Source organism: Lipophrys pholis (genome assembly GCF_963383615.2).
Source record: "Lipophrys pholis genome assembly, chromosome: 13".
Lineage (NCBI taxonomy): Eukaryota > Metazoa > Chordata > Actinopteri > Blenniiformes > Blenniidae > Lipophrys > Lipophrys pholis.
The window spans coordinates 18,349,284-18,367,481 of record NC_137632.1 but is presented as its reverse complement, the minus strand read 5'-3'; the positions used below and the strand labels follow the sequence as shown (position 1 = coordinate 18,367,481).

At 39.6% G+C, this 18,198-nt stretch overlaps 1 protein-coding gene across 1 annotated transcript; it reads left to right on the top strand.

The window, feature by feature from the left end:
* The first annotated feature begins 2,884 nt into the window (after positions 1-2,884).
* Positions 2,885-14,894, top strand: spopla (speckle type BTB/POZ protein like a). Its single transcript, XM_080477872.1, has 12 exons — positions 2,885-3,055; positions 4,128-4,207; positions 6,895-7,012; positions 7,298-7,419; positions 7,728-7,879; positions 7,996-8,123; positions 10,070-10,247; positions 10,673-10,728; positions 10,856-10,978; positions 12,523-12,665; positions 12,778-12,831; positions 13,337-14,894. The coding sequence occupies exons 3-12, from the start codon at positions 6,935-6,937 to the stop codon at positions 13,479-13,481; spliced, it is 1,179 nt and encodes a 392-aa protein (XP_080333998.1). The 5' UTR covers positions 2,885-3,055; positions 4,128-4,207; positions 6,895-6,934; the 3' UTR covers positions 13,482-14,894.
* The last annotated feature ends 3,304 nt before the right edge of the window (positions 14,895-18,198 follow it).

Below are 18,198 nucleotides of genomic sequence, written 5' to 3'. Positions count from 1 at the left end.
CACGTCAGTGGGTCCCTTAAAAAGGCTCCTGACCTCAAACTCCTCCCAAAATCCATTAGAGGCCAAATGAATCACGCATAAAGCAGCAACCAAAAAACAGAAAATTAATCTTAGCATAAATAATGATTAGAAGGCCACACAGTGATGTAGTGGTTAGCCTTCTTGCCAGATAACATTAATGCAGTGGTGTGTTTGTCCCTTCATGGACTGGAGACCCGTCCAGCATATAGAAGATGAATGAATGAGTAATTACTGTTATTGTGACGTGTGCTTTCTCTGTTATAAATGTATAAAACTACATGTTATTGTATCAAACAGAACTGGAGATGAGAGTTTTTCTAAGCTGTGTTGCCTGTGTTTGAAGGTTCTTCATGTTTCATAGCATGAGTAAGGTGTAAGTTAGGTTGCTGTGAGAGCTCAATCAAACCAAGGTCGCAGGAATGAAGGCTGCAGGTGGATGATGGAGGGAAGACACGAAAACAACAGGAAAAAAAAAAAGCTTCAAATGTGGTATTAGGAGTGGTTTCACACAATGTGCTCCACAATCAGACACAAAGGGACTGAATAATTACTCTGGTGCTTTGGTGTTCTTGAATTGTTGCAGCGCTCTGCCTGTACACACACTCGGCAAAGCCCCATTTCCTCTGCCCTTAAATTAAACTGATGTAAATTTTCGATAAGGGTTCCTCTATCTTTCTCAACTGCGATCTTATCAGCCATCCTTTCTACTTCAAGATGGGTCAGTGTATCATTGCTGTGATGTGGAAAGCATTTGATGTGCGCAGCAAAACGTGACATTTTATTGCTGTGTTTACAGCACATCCAACCAGAAGCAGACTGACTCAGGTGTTTGTCTGTATGTCCTCTTTAAAAAAAAAAAGAAAAAAGTAAGAAAATTCAAAGACTGTACCATCCGTGACACTAAAGTGGTGCAGAGGAGGCCGTTTATTGCTCATTCTGCAGGATTGCGTCCGTCCATCTGAGAGGGAATTAGTTATCACGGGCCTACAGGGAGCCTTTATAGAGTATTGTTTTAGAGAATGGCTGACCAGAAGCCGCTTTGTGTTTGCTAAATGAGAAATACCAGAAGCAGACAGAAGGAAGGGGGAAAAAAAAGAAAATGAGCATGAGCTGATGCTTGAAGATTCATCTATTGTGTGCTCACTAAATCATAACATTTTAATTTTAAGTTTTTTCTCCATCCAGTCTATGAAGAAGGTGCACCATCACTGTATAGTCATTACATCTACATATTATGTACATGCATGCATCATCTGGATTCTCAATATGAGCCGAGATTGCAAACCACTACACGACCCTGCAGCCCCACATGCATGTACCATGAACATTTTTCTTTTATCCCTTTGTCAGTTCACCTCAATAAGGTATTTAAATTTAGAATATCATAAATAAACTATGAAAAACTGTGCACAATCAAATAATTGAACACATTGAAAAAACAGTGTGAGTTTTCAAAATACATACCCAATGCTTTCAGTAAGTCATTATCAGGTTAGTTTGGTTCAAATGATACAATGAAGCCAATCATTCTCAGGAATTCAGTGAGAAATGTATCCAGTTTAGTCTTTTTAAGCAACAAAATGTGAAATGTGTGTAATTGTTGGTCAGTGGTGTGCTTTCTACCGTTTGAAAAAGTCTGTTTTCCACATATTTTAAAGAACTGAATAATCCTGGGACAACAAATGTGTGGTATTTCAATTAATGCTATATAATGAGTTAATTTTATAACTTTGTCACAGAGACAGTCTGTAGAACTGCTGCACAGTGGTGTAGTGGTCAGTGCTCTCTCACCCTCCATCATTGGTTTGAGTTTTAGACTAGAACTGCAGAGTTTGCATGTTCTCCATGTGTAAGTGGAGGTTTCCTCCACATACACTATAGTTTCCTCTCAGAAATCATCAGCATGTTGACTTTAAGTCTAAATTATTTAGGTTTTTATTACTAAAGAATTTGAATATTTTTTTTACCTAAAAACAGGCGTGTTTTTACGATGAAGTTGAAAATCCAGTTAACTCTCAGCATAATTTGGTAGATTCAGAAAAACTGAATAGTGTATTTATTTTCAGTAGGCGGGATTATTGTAAAGGTGTGTTTACCCAGCTCAGTAAAACATCTGTCAGAAAGCTGCAGCTCATCCAGTCCTCACCAACACAAAGACATTACACCTTAGCTAAAATCTTTGCACTGACTGCCCATGTGTCAACGGATCAACTTCAACATCTTACTTCTGGTCAATGAAGCCTTTAATATTCTCTGGCCTAAATACATCTCACATTTACTGGTAGAATATTGAAAACATCAAGCCCCTCTAGGTCCTTGGGAAGCCATTGCTGTGCTTTACTGAAGAAACAATTTGTAGCAGCTGTTAATTCCTACGCTCCTCCCCATGGAACACACATCCTGACACCCTCTCTTCTTTTATATCAGACCTTAAAACATTACCATTTGCTCAGGCTTTCCATTAAACAATATATTTTACTTATTTTATTAACTTTGTCTAAAATAACAAATTTAAATTAAAACAAATAAGGATCTTAATACTTAGCCATGTTATTTCCTTGGAAAGCACTGTGAGTTGTTTTGTGTCTGAATGCTGCTGTGTAAATAAATATGTCTTGCCTGAGCTGCAGGGTCACTGTGATGCCACGAGTGAAAAGACAAGGCGCATTAACACCCACGTGCATTGCATTTTTTTCTTTCAATGAAGTCTCGATTAATGTTTTGTTTTCCATACAAGATAATAAATCTAATTCTTTGATGTGTTATTACTATTATTATTTTTTTATTATCATTATTGTTATTGGTAGCGAGATGGAGCGGAACAGTTCCGCGCATGCGCAGCAGCTATATTTCCCAGCTCGTTAAGCTAGCAGCCAGCTAGACAACTGTAAGCTAGCTCAGATATAAACTAGACAAAGAAACCTTGTGAAGAGACTGAATGAAAAAGAGTTCAAAGTGACGGACCGTAAAAGGAGCAAGTGTAACACAAAGCTACATGCGTTACTCGGTGTACATGGGAGTATAGAACTGAAAGGTACGCCGCCACCACGTCTTTTTAAACTTTTTGTGAGCAGTCAGTGCAGAGGTTAGCCGCGGCTAGCAGTGTTAGCTCGGTTAGCATCTCGCCACAGTGGAGAGGAGAGGCCCTTTGTTTTACCCCGGCAAACTGTCCTCCCGAGACACTACGCTACCGATTTAACTTCGAGGCATCCCCGGCCAGTTGCTGCTGCGTCCGGGGAGAAACTGATGTCAGCCTGCTGTGTGGTACGCGGTCAGATTTATTGCTAACGCCGTGTCTTGTTGCGCTGCTAGCCGATCGCTGTATTTACCGTCTTAAGGCTAACGTGAAGTTACTGTCAATCCCGCGAATGAGATTATCGGACGAATAACTCTCCGACACGGATCTATCGATGGCCATAAACTGTATATAAATCAGCCGGAGTGGGCTCTTGTTAGACGCCTGGACGTGAAATGTTGTTGATGATGATGGTCTGGGAATTAGTGTTGACACTTTAGCTGATGTGTCGCTAACATGCCAGGCTGTTGCTCTCATTGTGACTTTATTCTCCACTGGTTCATGTTGTCCATTTACATCCCGGGTGGCGTTAAAGCTTAGGTAAAGCGCGAACGATTTAACTTTGGGCTAATGCTATCCGGCTCGTGAGCTCTCTGTCCGCATCGCAGCATCACTGTTGTGTTGAAGGCGAGCTAGCACAACTCCAGCTAATGTGTTAGCCTGACAAAGTTGCAGGTGAATTTCGGACCCCTGTGATTAATCTAATGGTTTTTGAATGAGAAATCGTACGCACACTGTTTCCATAAGTCTCCATTTCGTTACGTATACCTCATTAGAAAGCGTCGAGCGAAAGATCCGGTTTGGGTTAACAGTCTTGTTTTTCCCTGAAGTGATGCATTCAGTTTTTAATAACGTAGCGTTGTAGTGATTTATATCTGCTCCAAATCTCTCCTTGTTTCACTTTCTCAACAATCTGATTTCCTTGGTAAACATGCCAGTTGTCCTTTTCTTATCCCACTCCAGTTACTCCTACGTGGGTTGATCAGGTCATGTTTTAAGGCCTAATCTCTGTTTCTGTCTCTTTCTGTAGTGTGTCATGAAGATGGGGCCATGAAGGATCCAGTGAAACCATAGAGAGCTCCACCTTTACACATTTCAACCATTAACGAGGTGATCTAAAGGTTTTCGATGTATTTGACTTGGCAACATTTTCAGATTTCATACTCTGTCAGAAACAACATGCTGCACAACAAGGTTGTTGAAGTTGCAAGTCACTGCAGGCAAATGTTGGCATACTCGGCTCCAGGTTTATTTACATGTTTGTGCACTCCAACAACGATTTATATAGACTGACGATAGCCCATGCTTTTGTCAAGTGTGTAAATAGAGCCATCACAGGGTATACAGGTATGTTACAAGGATTATAGTACAATGCATTTCATTTTAAATGTTTCTGGCTTTAAACTGGGTGCTTGAAGTGATAGATTAAACGCAATAAGTGAGGAGATTTTGTAAAAGTTACTTACAAAGGCAGGAAATGAAATTGCAGAACAGTGACACAAAGAAAACAAGAACTCCAGGGAGGATCTCTGGCAGGAGAACTGGATTTTTAACATTTTCATCGTGTCCGTCTGCTAATCCTCATGCTTTTGTGACTGTTGCTTCAGCGATTGTTTCTTTTGTGTGTGGTGCATTAAAAGTTTTGGAAAGTTTATTCCCTTTAATAAGACCTCAGCATTTCTGCGCCATGTTATTAAGAAACATTTCAGGGAAAGAACTTGAAAAATCCCAAGTGTCTGAGAGGGGATTTGTTTTGTTAGTGTCACATTGGGGGGGGGGGGGGGGGGTGAAAACACAATGCCATTCAGCTCTGGTGAGCGTGTACCTGCATCAACATGCCAGGTTTCATGTTGGCTGCAGCCATTTGTGACTGTAATGCTCCCGACGTTTGAGTGAAATGAATCTGTGTTGTTACAGAAACCGTTTTTGCTCTAAATATTACATGATGATAGATTCTCCAACCTTACCTGCACAGGATTGATATCCAGAAGTTGTTTTTATTTAAAGATGCTCTTTGTTCATTCATTTACTCAATTCGATCCATTGAAAGAGAGATGTGTCCGCATCGTTCCTGCTTGGTTTGAATCCTTACAGGAAGTGTTGGACAAGTTGCGTGAAATAGAATTGAATTAGACAAAATGAGGCAATGCTTCGATTAAATTTTGACATAACGCACAAACATTTCATCAGCATCTCAAACAATTATTTGAATTAGCAGTGCTCATCAGTGAGCCTGTTTACATGAGCAGAAGTAATAAGTAAGAGTAATCAGATCAAAGTAATTATTCAATGCACTCCAGAAGTGAGAGAGTTCTGGTGAACATGTCTCTGTCCATTAGAGTATCATAGGATTTCTTTCGTAGTATGTATGTATGTAGCGATGTGAGAGTTTTGGTATTGTTAAAAATCACGATGCGCCCAGCTTCAGCTGAGATGTTTTTCATTTCATCTAACATGAAATCTGTCTCCTTTTCACTCTATAAGAGGCTCTTGGTCAACTTTTTGTTGCTGCATGTTGTCTTTTCTTTCTCCCACGGTGCAACTACATTGCTTCAGTTTTGTACCGAATATCTCAAATAAACTGGGATACATGCATGAAGACATGGGAGTACTGGGGAACTGTTAGAGCTACTGTTTGGGATCTTTTTCCTCCTCACAATGCTCTTTCTCTTGTTGGACAATTTTAACCAAACACAACAGTTCTGATCTCAAATGTGTCTGCAGTTTGTTGACATTGTTGTTTTTAACTCTTCTTTCCTTAATATTTGTGCTTGTGACTTTTGACCTTTTGCCACCCGTTTCATTTAAAGTTACAATAACACATTATGGTACAGCTGTACACATGTGTTGACACGCAGTTGCCCGAATGCAATCTTAATTTATCGCAGGCCAGTCACCCTTTTGTGATGTGTACATTGTGAATGTTAGTAATGTGACCACGATAAATCCGCAGTACGTCGTGCAGCCCGAGGTGTGTTCATCTGAGCTGTTTTACTGCCATTATCTGATAAGGTTTTATCACATTATGCTGTTTACATGCGGGCTGCACAAAATATCGCAAATTTATTGACGTAGCAATATCAACGTGTTCAATATGCATTAACTATATGCAAACATGCCAACTCGTATTGGAAAATAGTGTAATAAATTGATTAATTCACAAAATTTACAAGTAACTCATCAAAAAATGTTATTTGTGAGAACAAATCTTAGACATCGTCTCTTTAGGCATCCGTATTCATCAAAATTACAACCTAAACAACAGCCTTTATCATGTGTTGTCTCAAAGTAATCGTGCAGCTGTTAGAAAGTGGATCTAAGTTCATGTTTAAGAGTCTCATTCTAAGTTTTTTTTATAGCACAATCTGACCACTGAGCTCAGACAGGCCGTACTTGCTGCTTCTGTCTGAGAGGTTTTTTGATAACTTCAAATGCCCAAACAGAACTGCTGATTGATAGTCTTGTTTTGTGTTTTATTCATATATTTTGGCTGCTTTTCATTGGTGCTTTCAGATGATATCGCGCTTGCAATAAATCAGTTTGGGACCAGCTTTGCACGAGCTTTTGTGACGTGCATGTAAATGGCCTCATCAGACAGAAGCTGTGCTGCTAGCTCATCTTTATTAATTAATTAATTAATTAATTTATTGAAGTTGTTTCTTTTTGGGGGTCTGGATATCATAATTTTTGACTCAAATCCCATAGTTACTTTGTTTTCTCGAAACAACAGAAGGGCTGAAATGCATTCCCTGAATTAATAAGAATGACATTTTTTTCTTGTTCCTCGACCCGATCAGAACTTTAAGGACGAAAGTGAGTGGTACCACGAAGCCGGGGATGTCACGGGTTCCCACCCCTCCTCCTCCAGGGGAGATGTCAAGTGGACCTGTGGCAGAGAGCTGGTGTTACACACAGGTATGGACACCAGTGACCTTGCTGAGTCATGCCTGTGAATTATTGTATGCGATCATGTTGATGAGCACTTCTCATTAACTCTTCATAGTCCTACTTTGATTGTTCTATGAGCCTGCAGACAGTAAGTGGGGACGTTTTAGCTGTTTTACTTCATGAACAGTTTGATTTTGAATGTATAAAGTGCTGGTAATTATGAGCCCAAAGTTCCAAACTATGTAAATTGTGATGAAGAAACATTTTCATTGCTGTGTTCTGATGCTCCTGTGTGTTTTCCTTCTGGTTCAGGTCAAGGTTGTAAAGTTTTCCTACATGTGGACCATAAACAACTTCAGCTTTTGCAGAGAAGAAATGGGGGAGGTGTTGAAGAGCTCAACTTTCTCTTCTGGCCCCAACGACAAAATGAAGTGGTTCGTGCTTTAAAGAATTCTTTTAGAAATCACCTCGATTTTTTTTCCTAAATCTAACCATTCAGTTGTGTCAGTTTCTTTATATTTCCTTGCCTCTGAAGCAGAAAGTATGAATGGCACTGGGAAGTCTTTGTTTTTTGACTCGTGTGAAAATTCTGCTCTTGTATGATAATTATCCCCGCAGCCCCTCGGAGCAGCGGGAATCTCCCCCCTTAGGCTGTTCTTGACAAATTTGATGAAAGCTTTAGTGTTATGTTGAGCTTGTGAGATTACTGATACGCAGCGTTGTGTGTGTGTTTGCTCGCCAGGTGTCTGCGAGTCAATCCAAAAGGACTCGACGATGAAAGCAAAGATTACCTGTCACTGTATTTACTTCTTGTTAGCTGTCCAAAAAGTGAAGTCAGAGCAAAGTTCAAGTTTTCTTTGCTGAACGCTAAAAGAGAAGAGACTAAAGCAATGGGTGCGTACCAAACTAATACACCATATTCTCTAGATTTTTTTTTCTTTTCCTTTTCTTCCTCTTCCTACTTCATATCACCAACTTAGCCTTTTCTGTTTCTATCCATGTGCTCACAGAAAGCCAAAGAGCATATAGATTTGTCCAGGGCAAAGACTGGGGCTTCAAAAAATTTATAAGAAGAGATTTTCTCCTTGATGAAGCCAACGGACTTTTACCAGACGACAAGCTCACCCTGTTCTGTGAGGTAAGGGAGCAGCCGACACATCAATCTGAATTGTTGAATTTACTTGAACCTGAATTTCAAATAACGCCGAGCTGCGAGGATTCTCTTTAGCACAGAAGGATTTCAGACAGGAAACCACTGTCACATTGCCCAATTTATACTCGAGTCCAAAAAATACTCTTCTCAAAAACATTTAATTGCGTCTTTAAAAGCAACCATTAATTTAACTTAACTTGTGAAAAACAAAATTCCTCTTTTAGCAGACTGAAGCTACTGAAATCCAGATCAAAACAATTTGGACATTCTCTGTAGCAACTTATGATTGTAAATGTCAATTATGTATGAAATACAACTATAAATGATTGTAGAGCCTTCATGGAAATACTTCATCCACTATATATATATATATATATATTTTTTTTTTTTTAATTTTTATTTATTTATTTATTTTTACTTCTTTTACGTATTTGCTTCTTTACTCAAAGTCTGAGGTTATTTTTACCTTGTGTTTACGTTGTGGCGTGAGTCGGAGCAGACTTTCAAAAACTAAATATAGAGCCAAAAAACCATCAGCGCTGCTTCTGTGGTTCAGAGAATCAACAATTGTGGAAGTTGTTTTGTTCCTGTTCAGTGAAGTTGTTGTATTTTGCTTTTGAATTGGTGCTGTTTATCTTTCCACAATTGGATTCAACTGTTGTTGACAGGATGTGCTTTAAAGTGGCAGAAAAAAAGTGAAGAAATATGTTCCTTAGAACAATCTGTATTGCTCGTTATTTAAGTAAAAATGTTAGAACTAAAACGTTGGAATACTGAAAGCCGTTTCGCTCATCCAAGTCAGCTAAGTAGCCTTCGTACGTTGGTGTCAAACATATGGTCTGTGGGCTAAAACAGGCCTGCAAGCTTTTTCATTGCCAGGGGAAAAGTATTCAACCGTTACTGTGTAGGTATCTTTATGAAAACCCACGTCCTAAAATGGTGTTTGCGTTGATCAACCTGAAGGGAAATACTGTGGCAGGTTGGTCTTTCTACAGATTTTCAGAGTGAAGTCATGCTGTGTTTTAGAAGCTTCTAATTTTTAAGAAAAAAAAAATACAAGCTGCAGATAGAGGACATGTATTTTGGACATCTACATAAACATTACATAATGTTGAACATGCAGTTATTTTTCTCCAGAAAAAAATTTTTTTAACCGATGTCATTAAATGTGGGCTTATGTTCATGTACTTGTGCTTATTTGCACCGAAGCAAAGGAGACATGCGGGGTTGTTGTTATTTAAAAAGGTTATTATACAATCATTTTACTAGTCTGGTCTCTTTTTAGATCAAATTATGCTCTACGTGGCCCCTGAACTGAGATGAGTTTCACACCACTGCTTTAACAGATCTAGTCTCTCACTTCTCGGGGGAGATGCAATCCCGAGTATTTGCAAAAAGTGTAACATCATTTTAGGATTCATGTCAAATGATATCAACCTCGGAGCAAGAAAGATGCTTTCCCCTGTTTTACATCACTGGCAGAGACACTTGTGTTGGAAATAATTATATTCGGCTTGTCGGAAAGAATAAATGTTCTTTTGGGGGCTGAGCTAAATGAAGTGTCAATGAAATTTGATGTAAATACGATTGGCTGAATACTGCCTGAATTTGAACGCGGCAGCCAGCAGTTTCAGCGAGATTCAACTATTTCTGGGAAATTGCCACTTTGATCAACAAATTGCATTCAAATTAAAGACGAAATGCCTTTTTCCCTTTAATTAGGCATGGCAGCAGAGTTAATTAATTTTGGTTTCAAGTGATTGTGTTTTCAGGAGCAACAGTTCCTCCCACTCGGAAGTTCCAACATGCGTTTAAAGCAACAAATTAGCCACAAATGAGCTTGTTTCCTAATGCGGTGGGATTTCTTCTGCTGCTGGTCTGCGTTGACATGTTGACTTCAGTCTGATCTCCTCTCAACAATGTGTGCACAGGTCAGCGTCGTGCAGGACTCTGTGAACATCTCGGGCCAGTCCAACATGAACATGCTGAAGGTGCCGGAGTGTCAGCTGTCTGACGACTTGGGAAACCTGTGGGAGTGTTCACGCTTCACGGACTGCAGCCTCTACGTGGGGGGGCAGGAGTTCAAAGCCCACAAATCCATCCTGGCAGGTAAGAGGTCACCACCCTCCACCATAAACTTAAAAAACTTTACCAAGCGGCAAGCCGGAGAGAAGTCCCCAAAATGGCAATTGAAAGAGGCCCTTCTGCCTCTTTTTAATGTGCTCCTGTGGAGAGCGACAGGCACCTGGAAAGGCTGCAGAGGGTCTGTGTTTCTGGCTTGATTTGTAGTGGGTGCAAATCCACCGCGCTCTGTCTGCTTGGCCCTGCTTGACCCAGATCACTGTGGGATCCAGGTGGTTTAGAGACTCACTCTCTTCTCATGTCCATTAGACGAGGTGACGGCCCAGAGGAAATCCTCGCGAAAGAGTGAAGAGTGGTGCACAAGCACAGTGTGAAGTAAATCCTGTATACCTGGTTCCCCTTGTTACCGTTTAGTGCTCCCTAACATGACGGTGTGTTTGTCTTTTTGGCAGCGAGATCTCCGGTTTTTAACGCTATGTTTGAGCATGAGATGGAGGAGAGTAAAAAGGTGAGAATTCCTTCGTTGTCATGCTTTTCTTGCTTCACTTATTATACTTCTTTTGTACTGCCTCACTCTGTCTCAAACTACTGTGCAGAGCACCTGGAATAACGGAAACCCGTGTCTGTTTTTCCAGAATCGTGTGGACATCAGTGACGTGGATCCAGATGTCTTTAAGGAAATGATGGGCTTCATCTACACAGGGAAGGCCCCCAATCTGGAGAAGATGGCCGACAATTTGCTGGCAGCTGCAGATAAAGTCAGTACCCGAGGCCTGTCATTTACATGTCACACTATGAATGTTTTAATTGTTTGCTGGCTGTTGGTCACTTAAACAGTGAGCGAATGATCAGATCCGGCATCACTTTCAACCATGTAACACTGTACTGTGTTTCTATTGACAGTATAACTATGTGACTGACTGTTGGCTTGTCTGCTGTGTACTAGGAGGCAGAACGCTCTGCCGGCCTTGCTTCACATGTAGATTAAACCCTTTCACACTAACCCATCACAAAACCGGGTTAAATGTAGTGGGCTGCCAGATCCGTGTGAAAACAGTTTAGCTTTCAGGGACAACGTGTGTTGTTTTGTTTTGTTTTCTCTCTGCAACTATTGTGACACAGTTTAAGTATTGACAACTCATATCAGATGTTGTGCAAATGGTCCTTCCATCATTGGCCACATTGCTGTGTTCATTATTGTGCAGAGTTGCACACATTACCGTGGCAATTATCTTGATGCATGAAGACATAACGTTGACTCACAGACCAATCAGAATCGTCTTTTAAAAGCAAAACTTTTCATATACTCACATTTCATATACTGCGTAACTTTTCATTTTGACAATATGCCGTATTTTAACTTTATACATATTTGTACCTTATTATCAAGTTACAATATGACAGATTTTGTTGTTAGATTGTGAAGCTGATCCACTTTATTTGGAAGGTTTCTGCTGTAGCAGCACTACAGCATTTCGTAAGCAAAAAATACAAGCTCACTAAATATTCTTCACTTTTTTAAATCAATCAAAAAGACAAATAATAAGAAAACAACTTGTGAGTTCATCAGTCATTCCGTCCGTCCTCTTTGTTACGAACCACATTTGAAGCGGAAACAGTGGTCTGTGCTTATCAGGAACATTTATTGTCTCATCGCCTCACATAGAATCATTATCAAAATTATAAATATTTTGGATCGTTAACTCTCCTTTCAAGGCAAATTTATTTTTGTGCCGTGCAACAATGATGCACTTAATGGACAAGAAAGGAAATTCACTGATAAGAAATGCATTTTTTTGAAATTTTTTTTTAAGTTGTGATATTTCATCTGCAGTCAGTGATATAAAGCTTTTTAAATCCTCCCAAATCATTTCACTTTTTTACCAATTCTACAACTCCTGCGATTTGCCTTATCTCAGGGCGAGCCAAGTGTATTATGAATATTGTACTGATCATTGATTTGATGGATGAGGTTGAAGTGAATAGCGGGTTGAGGGACTACCTTAATTGCCCATTCAAAATTAACCTAATCATTGTTTAAGTGATGTATAACATGTGTCATGTGCTAAAATTAGTGAGAGCGAGTCATTTTAATTTGAAAGAGCATGCAGGAGGAGAATGACCAGGACATTTTGGATGCTTTTTTTTCTTTCTTTCTTTTTTTCTCCCTCCTGTTCCCACTGGAGATGCAATAATTAAACATGTCTGCGTGTATTTACAATAGTGGGGATTTACCTGGCATCCGGGTTGTAACATCTTCTCTCTCCATGTCCCCCCTCCACTTCCCACTCAACCCCCCCAGTATGCTCTGGAGCGTTTAAAGGTCATGTGTGAAGAGGCCTTGTGCAACAGCCTTTCAGTGGAGAATGTGGCCGACACCCTCATCCTGGCTGACTTGCACAGTGCCGAGCAGCTCAAAGCACAAGCCATAGATTTTATCAACAGGCAAGTATCGCTTAAAAAAAAAAAAAAAAAAAAAAAACCTCCGGTGATAAATTCCTGCTGCCATTTCTGTTTACCAGCCCTGAATGCTTACCTTTTTATCTCCTTGCCATAGGTGCAGTGTCCTGAGACAGCTGGGCTGTAAAGATGGAAAGAACTGGAATAGCAAGTATGTAATTAGCTGATATATGTGACACAAGATTAATAACACGCTCTTATCGCTTCCCCCAACCAGATGCATTAGAATTCATTGTTTTAGCTCGGGCAGACAGAGTGCTATTTGCCTTTTCAGTTTGAGGCTCCATATCTTTGTATCCAAGTTATTAATAGACTCATACTTGGATAAACCCTGGGAATGGAATATTGGTAGAATTTTAAGCAGAGGGGAGGTGGTCGCTGTGGGAAGTTTTTCTTGCAGATGATGTAGTGCAGTCTCATAGGACACCTTGAAACGTCCAACTTTTCATTGTATTCACAGCGTGAAGGCAGCCTCCCCTTATATATGAGTTTACGCGTGCGTACAGAAAGCACTAATGGCCCTTTTCCAAGTTTATCATGCAGCTCACAAATCAAATCCTCCCCTTATTTGCTTTGTCATTACAATCTCATTTATATTTATTGATTTTTAATGTGCAGATTATCATGTCTGAGCGTCATTTTGTCTGTGCTTACAGTCATGCTACGGATATAATGGAGACCGCGGGCTGGAAGTCAATGATCCAGTCCCATCCTCACTTGGTAGCCGAAGCCTTTCGTGCCCTGGCTTCAGCACAGTGCCCGCCCTTCGGTCTTCCCAGGAAGCGTCTAAAACAGTCCTGACTGCCCGACTGTGCCCCAGGACTTTACAGGAGGTGTGAAGCGTGGGTTTACAAAGGAAGGACTAGTGAGGGTACCACTCTGATTTCCACCAAAACTGAACACACTTGAATAAAGAGGAGTGGAGCTTTCTGGCCAGGGATGTGGGGAGGCTGGCACGTTGAAGACTGACATCAATGGATTGGGGGAAAAAATTGGTTCAATCGGTGTTGCTTGCTTGCTTTGCTGCCCTAAACTGAATTCACTTCAGCCTGGGTAGCAAGCCAAGCTGCCTGCTACGTTTTATTTTTTTTTCCTGTAATTTTTGAAAATGGCCTTAATATATCTGCCATTGCTCTGGAGCTGCTCTAGAGTACTTTGTCTATTTTACTCTGTGCCTGCCTTGTCACAAAGACCAGGCCTCCTCCAGGTTGCACTAGTTCCCATGAATAGTCATTTTGATATGGAGTTCTATAGGAACGTAACAAAGGTTTAACTAAATGGGAAATATTATATATTTGTAATGTTTAGCCCGTTTTGTGACTAGACATTAAAAAGCATGAACACTTTCAGTGCAAGGTCAGTTCTTTACACTTTTTAAAAGATGCATATGCCCCATATTGATGGCACCATTTCTATGTAAATGACAGTTGAACCATCTTCAGAAGACCAATGTACAAGAAAGTCCGTTCTGTTGCATATTTGTGGGGGAAAATAGTTATCTGCCATTATGAAGACCCAGTGTCAATCCTTGTAAAACATGTAAGACAGAAAAGTGTCTGTACTTTGGCCCTAATATATTACAACATTGGAAGTATATGGAAGTATTTACTCAGTCTCCCATTTGAACGACATATTCCAGATCATACGTCTGTGAACTGTTATAGATGAAATTTTGAGAATTTGTTCATTTAGTATCGCCAACTTGCAAATATTATATATTCTCAATATATTGTGGTTAACTAAAAGTGGAGAGACTAATGCATGGTCATGTTATTGTCAAAAGAAAGTGTCCAAGTACAAAGTTTCTTTTTCTTTCTTTTTTTCCAACAATTCATTTTCTGCAGTTATTTGACATAAATTGTGCAGAATGAAATGAATTGAGTATGTGCAAAAATCTCCTCTTAACATGCTTGGATATCTGTAGGATGCTGAGCATCACTTCTACCGGCAATGTTATTCTGTGTTTGAATGGGGGGGGGTTTGTCATGTTTATTCAGTCCGTCTCGTACGTAGTGTGGTGTGACACAGACACTTCCGAGGATTTTGTAAATTTAAAAAGAGTAGCATCATTTTTACATGATATTACTCACCATTCAGCGTCATGTTGAGATGTTGAAGGTTTGTTTGGAATCAAAAGAAAAAAAGAATAAAAAATGAAGATGAAGTTGTTGTCTGCAAGAACGCCTGCATTAACCCATTAAAACATTTTCCAGCAGTCTGGTGTGGCTCAGTTTTGTTTTTTTTGGTTTATTTTGTGTTGAACTTTGTGCAATGGCAGATTTGTTACACAGTTCCACACAGTTTCTTTTATTGGTCGTGTTAATGGATGTGGATGTCAGGCTGAGGTGCTTCTTCTCCTTTCTAATAGCTGGAAAACAACGACGCTGTGATAATCAAAAGAAACTGAGCTTAAGCCGCATTAGCATAGGGCCATGTTAAGCGCTGAACCTTTTACAACGCATGAAAGACTTCACCCTCCACCCTTTTTTATGCGCCAGTGTTCAGCGCGGGCTCTAATTAAAGCGAATGTGAGGCGGCTCGCTCCTGCTGGAAGAGACGTCTTCATCATCGCTGATCCTCGTCCGCCCCTCTCAGCACAGATCCCAGGAAAAGAGGCGATACCATCTCTGCTGCAGGACGCCTCTCCAACCTTTTATCTCCCTCCCTCCCTCCCTCCCTCTCGCTCTCTCCCCTCACTAACTGCTTTGCCTGTGAGAAGAGACGCCTGCAGTCGCATTGTCAAAAATTGAAATTGTTCTGGCGCTTGGAGGAAACAAGCTTGTTGAATAAGAAGTGGACTGAGACTATAAAGGCAACGGAGCCTGATGATTACAGAAGACATTACCTCTGCTGCATGTGCCATTAATGTAATGCTTCTCTTACGAGCCTTGCACAATGGCGGCCTTAAAAAGTCAACATTTATATGAGCTTAGCTCAATTTCCTATTCGAGATTCATTATAAAAATGCATTTAGACAATATGAGTGAAACCTGATCAAGAACGTTAAATACTCTTGCTGAAAAAATAAAATGAAATAGTTCTAATGTCATAGTGGTGTAGTGGCGACTGTTTCTTGCATGTCCGTACGTTGGTCTTCCCAGCCTACTCCAGTTTGAGTGTTTGTGGTTTTCTGTCTCATTTTTGAACAGGTGACCCGTGATGTACCCTCAAAAGTGACGGGTCATTTTAAAGCTGGACTAATTTCTTCTTTCAACGAATTGATTTGAATGTGAAACATTACAGTAAGTAAAATATTTACTTTACTTTCTGCACTCATTTTCTTGTTGCGTGTACTTGAGAAAAAAGATGAGTACATGTACACTACATTTTATTGGTGATTAAACGTAGAGAAAATAAAGCCAAGCTGTGATTTTCCAAAGGACACAATACTAACTTGACACAATAACTACCAGTTATTTGACCAAATTCAACAAGTTAAACTAAATAATAGATTTGAAAGTCAGAATTTTAGATCCCAAGCCAATTTCAGGCAATTTTTATTAAAACTACCTTTGCAAGTTTTTCCTTCTTCCTCTGGATCATACTTTGGAGACTTAATGATGGCTTGTTATTTTCACAGACTCACAAATGTTGAACTGACTTAAAATAGTCTACAACAAATAAACATTTTGAAATGAGTATGGAATAAGAAACAGCAAGTGCGACTGATCATAAGTCAGTCTTAGTTAAGATGAATCATAATTATAGAAAATAGTGCAATGTAGCCTTTAAACCAGAGGTTAAGGATGATATTATTTTATCTGCAGGAATATGAGTTCATTCTCCAAAAAGGCAAATACTTGAATAACTATCTCATCCTCTCAGCTTCCTCTTCCTTCATAAGTTTGTCCTCCATTTATTCTCCTTCTTGATGATTACATGCTGTCATCACACACTCAGAAATGTCACTCAAAGAAATACATTTCCAGAAAAAATATATACTTGTGTTGACCTAATTGACAAAATAGCTACTAAAACTGACAATATAGGTTTTAAACACCATAACCTTAAGGAACTTACCAGAAGAAAAAAATTATATTTTCACATGGTGGAATATTAGATATGAATTAAAAGGGAAATAGGCAAATATTTGGATTTCTACACATCTCACCCTCCCATCCACCTCTGCCCACTTTCTTAAGCTATTTTAAGAATTATGCAGGTTCATTAAAGTCTTTATTAAATCTCCTGACCTCTGGCCTTCATAAGCTTTTCCTTCATTTATTCTCCTTTTCGGTTATACCAAAGAGACTCGACTGAACGCTGTCATACCACGAAAATAAAGCTCTTTTGACCAACATTATTAGTTTTAGACATCAGTAATAAAACCACAAACAAAGTCAACTTTTTTAAGTCAGCTTTTGTTAAATTATGGATATAAAAAGAACGCCACAATGTTCAGGAAGTTAACAGAAACCCAAAGGTTGATCCTGTGATGGACTGGCAGCCTGTTCTGGGTGTATCCCGTCTCAACCCAGCTGGATAAGATAAATAGAAGATAGACGCATCATGAGTTTATACTTTTAACAGCAAATATTTGGAATAAGCTACACAAGTCCCAAACAGGCAGCCACCTCCTCAGCTGAGGATGGTGCCGATATATTGAAGTTGTCATTAAACCTTTCCTTCTTTTATTCTCTTGTTTTATATTATAAGAATTTGATGATTGCACGTTGTCATTAGGCACTCACAAATGTTACCACAACAAATACTTTTTGAGAGAAAAATACACTTGTGTTGACTTAATTCACAAAATAGCATCAGTAATACTATCTTTAAATACATATGACTTACATAACAAATTATGGCTCAGTTATGATTCATAAAAAAAATTAATCAATATGAACAGTTGAATATAACATTCCTACCTGCTTGGATGTGAGTTGATGGATTAAAAAAAAGGCAAATATTTGGAATAATTTCTTAACGTCACACCTGTCAACAGTGAAAGCAACTGATTAAAAAAACAGTGATATGTGGATACTAGTGAACAGTATAATCAGTTTAATAACTAAATATGTTTTGAAAGCTATCGAGATGCTGAAGGATATTGAAATCTGTAAAGTACTTTTATTTTATCAGATGATTTTACACAATTCATCCATTTAAATGTCATTCTGAATGCTTGAATTTCCATCGGCAATGAAGCCTGGAAAGTGAATTGTATATTAGCATTCTCTGTAGTTTCTGAGGATTTGGACGTGTGCAGCAGGAGAGCCCGGTGTGACTTGACGCCTAAAGAGTTAGGTGCCTCACTCTGATCAGATAAGAGTAATGGAAGCGAATGAAAAGACCCCTGTCCCTGATGGCCACAGCAAAATGGATGTGCTCCCTGAGGTGTACCTCTGGTATCATCCACGCCTGTGGACACAGATTTATTGCCCATTAAAAAGCTACACTGAAATGTACCTCCTCAAACGGCGTGTTTATCCTGTGGAGGAGTCCTTTCAGGAGGGGAGCGAGATGACGGCGAGCACCGACACACAGGAGCTGACTCAGTATGACAATATGCCCAGAG